At 34.4% G+C, this 7,329-nt stretch overlaps 1 protein-coding gene across 1 annotated transcript; it reads right to left on the reverse strand.

Moving 5' to 3' along the window:
• Positions 1 to 230: 230 nt before the first annotated feature.
• Positions 231 to 1,043, reverse strand: LOC116129134 (COP9 signalosome complex subunit 8). The gene is made up of 3 exons (XM_031414892.1): positions 777 to 1,043; positions 617 to 696; positions 231 to 447 (listed from the first exon to the last, which is right to left on the reverse strand). Exons 1-3 carry the CDS (start codon positions 858 to 860, stop codon positions 231 to 233), a joined length of 381 nt encoding a protein of 126 aa, XP_031270752.1. The 5' UTR covers positions 861 to 1,043.
• Between the last annotated feature and the right edge of the window lie 6,286 nt (positions 1,044 to 7,329).

The raw sequence follows: 7,329 nt of genomic DNA on the forward strand, positions 1-7,329 counted from the left end.
AACAACTTTTGACCTACATTTGCAGAAGCTGGAAAATGCTGCAGCAAAACAATTGATTAAAAAAAAAAAAAAAAAAATTGGACTAGTTCACAACGAAGAAAGCAATTTACAAATGCATCAAACAAGCATCTAACAATAAGCACCCTTCACCATCACAATCTAAAACAATCAACTTTAAAATCTTCCTGTTACTATGTTCCATAAAACTATAAAAGTAGTTAAACACTAAGTTAAGAAAATATTTTTATTAAAACAAAAAACTTACCTGAGAATGAATTAACAAGATCTTGCGCTTCTTGACTCCACTGAAAGCTACGAATAGCCTCATAAACACCAGCATAGTCTCGCGTCCAGAGCTTCTGCCCAATACACCACGCCCCAACAACTTCCGGCTGGCTCTCTTTGATTCCAGCAGGTATTGATTTCCAAAGGAACCGCGCACTGTTACTGTAATTTTAAATTTAGAGTAAGATCTAGTTAAGGGTTTATTATTACAATGATTTTCATTAAAAAGTTACAATTCAATCAATTTTTAAATATAAAAAAATAAAAAATTCCCAAATTACACAAACAATCATCACAGATTTTAAATTTTCACATAAATAGTAAAACTTACATATCATTAACATAAATGTGACCTAGAAGATGGATGGCGTAACACCAGTCGTCTTGAAAATTAGTGCCCTCGGCGGCAACCTAATTGAGCGAATAAGCTAATATTAGGGTTTTGTGTAAACATGAATAAAGAATAATGGAGGCAGAGCGGAAGATTTTACCTGAAGCATGAGTTCGTCACAGATGTCGGCAATTTTTTCATAAGATTTCGAAGCTAAAGCTTGAGTTAGAGCAGGGAATTCCATGGCTGTTTTCTGCAATTTTTCTTCAACGATCAACACGAAATATAATATGTAACTAAATTAAAATAAAACTCCTATAAATTACTTTTCCTTTATAATTTTAAAATTTATATAAATACACAATGTAATTGGAACCCGGTTTTTACACTCAATGAAATACTTTTTGTACTCAATTTTTAGGCATCCCATAATATTTGGGAAACTACTTAAAAGACCTTTTATTTTTATTTTTTACAAATAACAATCTGATTTTTATTTTTTTATAATTGGGTTAATTAATACAACTTTTTATCCACATTTTTAAAAAAGATTGGCGTTTGACCCGCCTTGAAAGGACCCGCCCCACCCCACCCTGATTGGGGCAGAAATTCCTCGAATTGTTCGAGTAACAACATAAGGATGGGCAAGGATCTTGGGACAGGGTGGGGATGGGGATTTAGTTCGCCTCAACCCGCCCCATGCAGCCCAGCTCGTTTATAGCAAATTTATTAAAATCTTTTTTTTTTTATCTTTAATAGATTTTGTATAAAATTAAAATCCCATGATTTAAATCATTTATCTTTAATCAATTTTGTATAAAATTTGTGATTGTTATCTTAAATATATTGTTGTATATTTTAATTATAGAATAAAATAAACTTAAAGACATGGAGTCTAATTTCACAAAAGCGGGAAATTTATTGTTTCATGATGGAGATGATGAAGTATTGAAGTGAATAAATTTAAGATTGAATCAATGAAAACATTAAGATTTGGGTGTCAAATAATAAAACCAATCTATGAAAATATTAATTCATCAAGTAAATTATGTTAAGATTGAATAATTTATAGTTTCCATATTACAAGACTTGATGTATGAATTATGATGTTGAATTATTGCACCATTACATAAACTAAGGTAATTGAGTTTCTCTTCTAAGTAAATTATGTAAACTTTGAACACTTTAGGAGAAATCTATATTAGAAAAAAAAAAAAATATATATATATATATATATATATATATCAAATTGCACACATTCTGTAATCTTTCTAATCAATTAATTAGTCATAAACATTATTAACATTGCTTTATTTTTATTCAATAGTTCACTAAGACTTGATGTGTGATGTATCAATCTTGATTTTTATTTTTATTAATTAGTAATAAATTACATTAATAAATTCTGATTTTTTAAACTTCTTTTATTAACAGGTAATTAAATCAGATAATTGATTATGATTTATGATTTATCAGATATCAATCATGATTGTTGTGTGTGATTTTTCCATTAAGCTCGGAGAAGTCAAAAGCCCACGACAATATAGTTCAACCCGGAATTAGTTCGATTCACATAAGCTTGTCAAGAGGGATAGCTCGACCCAACACAAGCTAGTCGCGACCAGCTCTGGCAGTTGTTCGACAAACCAGGTATAAGCTCAAATATCAAATATTTTGGAAGAGATAAGACTAACACCGATGACAACGCAATCTTAGTACTCAATCACGAAAATATTGGAGTTGCAATTTGAATTTGATAGCAATCCCAATATTCTCTCTCTTGCCTTTATCTCAAACTTGTATATAAATCTTCTCAAACGATGAAAAAGGGGTTAGCAAATTTGTTTAGGCATATTATACCTGTTATTTTCATTAAATCACGCACATTACTTTCGATTCTGTCAAGGTCAATCGGTTCTCTCAGGTTGGTGCGATTTTCGTATCAATATTTTGGCGCTAGAAAGAGGGCCTTCACCTACTTCTTTTATTTTCGACAAAAAAAAAAAAAAATTCAATGAATAACCAATCAACTAAAATTCCCAATGGCTCGTACTAGATCCAAAGCAACCACTGAAAACTACGACAATATAGAAGCCACCCACTAGGAGGTGAATCAGACTACTGCTCTAGGCTGACTACATGTACCATCAGCGCAACAAGGCGCAAATCAATAGGGGGCAGGGACTTCTAATCCCAAGAATGGCCAATTGATGGAGATGATAAGGATGATGGTTGTACAGGTGGTGCAACAAAATATGGCCGAGTTAAGAAACGAGTAACAGGCCAACCACAACCTCGATTAGTCGCGCTTCACAGAGGTTACACCCACAAGGTGGAATAACTTTGTTGGCAACCAATCTAGTTCATTGGTAGCGAAGAGCGACCGTCACCCCCGACATCGTAGGGTATCTTCCACTCATGAGCGTGAATCCCAATGGCAGGTTAACCCTGAGAGGTGACTAGCAAGCAGCCCATGGCGAAAATGAGGACAATGGTCACCAGAGGGATTCTCATCCTAATCGACGAAATGTCCAATGCTAGTGTGTCAGTTTCAACCCTTGCCAAAGGCAAGCTCAAACCTCGCAAGCCCACGAGGTCAACCCTACATGCTAATCTGGCAACAATCGATGTTCCAGTTTTAACCAACATTGTGAGCAACGCACCGAGGAGCATGGTAACACCTACCACCTTAGCCAGCATGACTCCACCTCACACACTAGTGTGCATGATAGAGCGGTTCACAAGCGACTGATCTCCAGACTCATCTACTCGATGTAAGGCTGAACGGAGCTTATAGTTACAATTCTCCTCACAATGAGGATTTAGAACAGGTGCAGAGAATGCTCGACGATCTGAGAGCCCACCAGAATAATTTGGTGGAAGAAATAGTAAGTTCTCCATTCACGGAGGAAGTCCGCCAGGCACCGCTTCCTAAGGTTTTAAGGCGCTCAAGAATAAGTTCGACGGAAAGGGAGATCCCAGAGACCACCTCGATTCTTTCTGTAAAACCCCTCCCCAGTCAGGTACCCTCTGAATATCCCTCAATGAGAATCTAGAGAATTTATGTCGAAAACCTGTGCAAGAATAATAATAATGTCCGAAACATTATTATAAGATGTACCGTAGGATCAAAATTTGTACCTTCAAAAATAAAAATAAAAACTTAAACTCATTTGGGCATCAATCATTCAAAACATATTAATGATATTTTCATTCATATGGTGGAAGCTTCAAAAAGGTGTTTCAAAAAAAGTTGTCATTTACATTATTTACATCAAGATAGAACATCAAGATGATAATAAATTATCTCCCCTCATGCATAGTCTTGCTGTCTCCGGCATCCCTCGCTTATGGATTACCTGTAAAACATTCAACTAGAAAGGGTGAGCGTTAATCGCTCAGTAAGGAATGATCCATTTAATACCAAGTATGTTATTTGACATTCATTCAAACACATTCATTCACATTCCACACCTCTTTTGCATCTAAGTATGGTTCCTTTTCTTTACTAACTCATATACTTTTCATCATCTTCCCCATGGTCATATAAAACATCAAGTGTGCACATACAAATAAGTATGTAAACATAGTGCACATACATCACATATCATGACATAACATCTAAATATCATCTAACATGAGTACAAATCATCTCGTGATGTAAATAACATCATAACTCATGTAATGCAACTAAATGCATATGAATCATTTAACGTATATTCGATCGGACTTTTCTTAGTGTCTTAAGCACTTCATATCATCTAGCCTCAAATTCATCTAGAGCTCATATCATCGAGAGGCATGCTTATGCGTTATTTAGCATCTAAAGCATATATTCAGCTTTCCTCTCATCTAGCCTCAAATTCATCTAGAGCTCATATCATCAAGAGGCGTGCTTACGCGTCATCTAAAGCATATATTCATCTTTCCTCTCATCTAGCCTCAAATTCATCTAGAGCTCATATCATCAGGAGGCGTGCTTACGCGTTATTTAGCATCTAAAGCATATATTCATCTTTCCTCTCATCTAGCCTCAAATTCATCTAGAGCTCATATCATCGGGAGGCGTGCTTACGCGTTATTTAGCATCTAAAGCATATATTCATCTTTCCTTTCATCTAGCCTCCAATTCATCTAGAGCTCATATCATCGGGAGCGTGCTTACGTGTTATTTAGCACCTAAAGCATATATTTATCTTTCCTCAACCAGAATATGAGGATATGCTTACGAGTTAATTAGCATCTAAAGCATATATTCATCTTTCCTCAACCAGAATACGAGGATATACTTACGCGTTAATTAGCATTTAAAGCATATATTCATCTTTCCTCTCATCTAACCTCAAATTTATCTATAGATTATCAATCCATTTACATTACCTCTTGCTCACATTCATCATCTTGAAACATATATTACATTGCATCTTCATGCCATTTCATAACATTAATCATGCATTCGCATCCATGACCATGTATATCTTTCAAAGATCATCTAACTAATGGGTAAACATTAGTACATGGCTTAATTACAACAATACATTAATAATAAATTTATAATCATAAGAATTGATCATGTTAAATCTTAAACTTTAATAACCAGAAGTTTATTCTTCAAGCCATATTCCATCCACTTCTCAAACGAATTGTGATGAGAATGCAAAATATCATATTTACCCCCTTAATGTTTAGTATTTTATACGTATTTGTTGCCCAAATGTACTCATTATTATTCTATTTTGATTTAGGATGCAAATGGAGGCGTTAATTGCAAAATGGAACTAATTAAGTGAATTCGGATAGTTTCGACGTTGTTTCGTAATCTGGGCATAACTCTCTCATCCGAGCTCCGATTGAGATGATTCAAAATGCTGTGGAACGATAAGAAATATATCTACAACGTTCATGTTTTGAGTTTGGAGAGATACGCACTGAATCAAGGTTGTAATCGAGCTTGAAGTTGATGCATCTGCACTGGACGTCCTGAAGCATTCTGCCTTGTCATGCAAATCAATTGGGCAGTTTATTATTGGAAGATTTGAGGACATGTGGCACGCAAGTTACAGCTCAGAATCACCACTTTCCTATTTTATTTTAGGACTTTATCTTATTTTTAATTAGAATCAAATTAAGATTAATGTTATTTTAGGATTTTAGAATATTTCTTTTAGGAGATTTAGTGGGATTCAAATACTTGAACTGGATTTCTGTTAAAGAGATCAGATTAGGGTTTTTGAGAGACACACATGCCTCTCACTGGTCTTCTCTGCAATTTTCTCTTTTGAGTTTTGATTATGGCCATGAGCGGCTAAAACTTTTGTAACTTGGTCGTCAGAAACAGAGACCTCGGAATCAACCAACTGTGAGATCTAATATATTTTATTTTNTGGCTTGAACGAATTTCCTCTCATTTATAGGAAAATATTTTATTAATTTTCCAAAATTATCCTATTGGCCCAATTATTTTAATTGTATAACTTATAAGTCCGTAATTCTTCATATAAGGGCATTTTGGTCATTTGGCACTAAACATAATTATTGCTTAATTAATGCCATTAAATGCAATTAAGCCTACTCATCCTTGACTTTTGCAATGCTTATCCAAAGGCAAAATGACTATTTTGCCCCTAATACCCTTTTATGGATAATTGATTCATACCATTCCAAATGAATTGACTATTTTGCCCTTTGTTAGATTTTATGCTTTTTGACATAAAATTAACATCTAAAGGACTATTTTGAGTTGGGAACATACCTTTGACATTGATGGGAATGCAAAATGTCATATTCACCCCCCTTAATGTCTAGTCTTTTATACTTATTTGCTGCTTAAATATACTCATTATTTTTCTATTTTGATTTAGGAAGCAAATGGAGGTGTTAATTGCAAAACGGAACTAATTAGGTGAATTCGGACAGTTTCGACACTGCTTCATAATCTGGGCATAACTCTCTCATCCGAGCTCTGATTGAGATGATTCAAAATTCTTGGAACCATAAGAAATAGATCTACAACTTTCATGTTTTGAGTTTGGAGATATACTCTCTGCATCAAGGTTGTAATCGGGCTTGAAGTTGACACACCTACACTGTCGACGTCCTAGAGTATTCTGCCTTGTCATGCAAATCAATTGGGCAGTTTATTATTGGAAGATTTGAGGACATGTGGCACACAAGTTACAGCTCAGAATCACCACTTTCCTATTTTATTTTAGGACTTTATCTTATTTTCAATTAATTAGAATCAAATTAGGATTAATGTTATTTTAGGATATTAGAATATTTTTTTTAAGAGATTGAGTGGGATTCAAATACTTGAACTGGATTTTTGTTAAGAGATGAGATTAGGTTTTGCAGAGGGGACCACGCCTCTCTCTTCTCTTCTCTGGAATTTTTCTTTCTTTTGAGTTTTGTTTATGGCCATGAGTGGCTAAAACTTTTATAACTTGGTCGAAGGAAACAGAGGCCTCAGAATCAATAAACTGTGAGATCTAATCTATTTTTCTTAGTGTTCAATTTTTGTGTTTGAGTATTGGATGTTTTTCTGTGCCTAATTTTATGATTGTTTCGTTTAATTACTAGGAGGCCTACTAGTTTATTAATTGTTGCAATCTACTGCTAAGTTAGATATCAAATCCGTAATTGTTTGATCCCTCTAACTTGTGAAGCAATTAGGGTTAATAATTTACTGCGTCAGGAATTATAATCTTAAGAAG

This window comes from Pistacia vera, unplaced genomic scaffold (assembly GCF_008641045.1).
Source record: "Pistacia vera cultivar Batoury unplaced genomic scaffold, PisVer_v2 Contig208, whole genome shotgun sequence".
Classification (NCBI taxonomy): domain Eukaryota; kingdom Viridiplantae; phylum Streptophyta; class Magnoliopsida; order Sapindales; family Anacardiaceae; genus Pistacia; species Pistacia vera.

Bases quoted from the DNA above. Each gene is read 5' to 3' on its own strand.
- LOC116129134 (XM_031414892.1), bottom strand. From the start codon at position 860: ATGGAATTCCCTGCTCTAACTCAAGCTTTAGCTTCGAAATCTTATGAA. The intron at 697-776 runs GTAAAATCTTCC...TCGCTCAATTAG, and splicing joins GTGACGAACTCATGCTTCAG to GTTGCCGCCGAGGGCACTAA. The intron at 448-616 runs GTAAGTTTTACT...TTAAAATTACAG, and splicing joins CACATTTATGTTAATGATAT to TAACAGTGCGCGGTTCCTTT.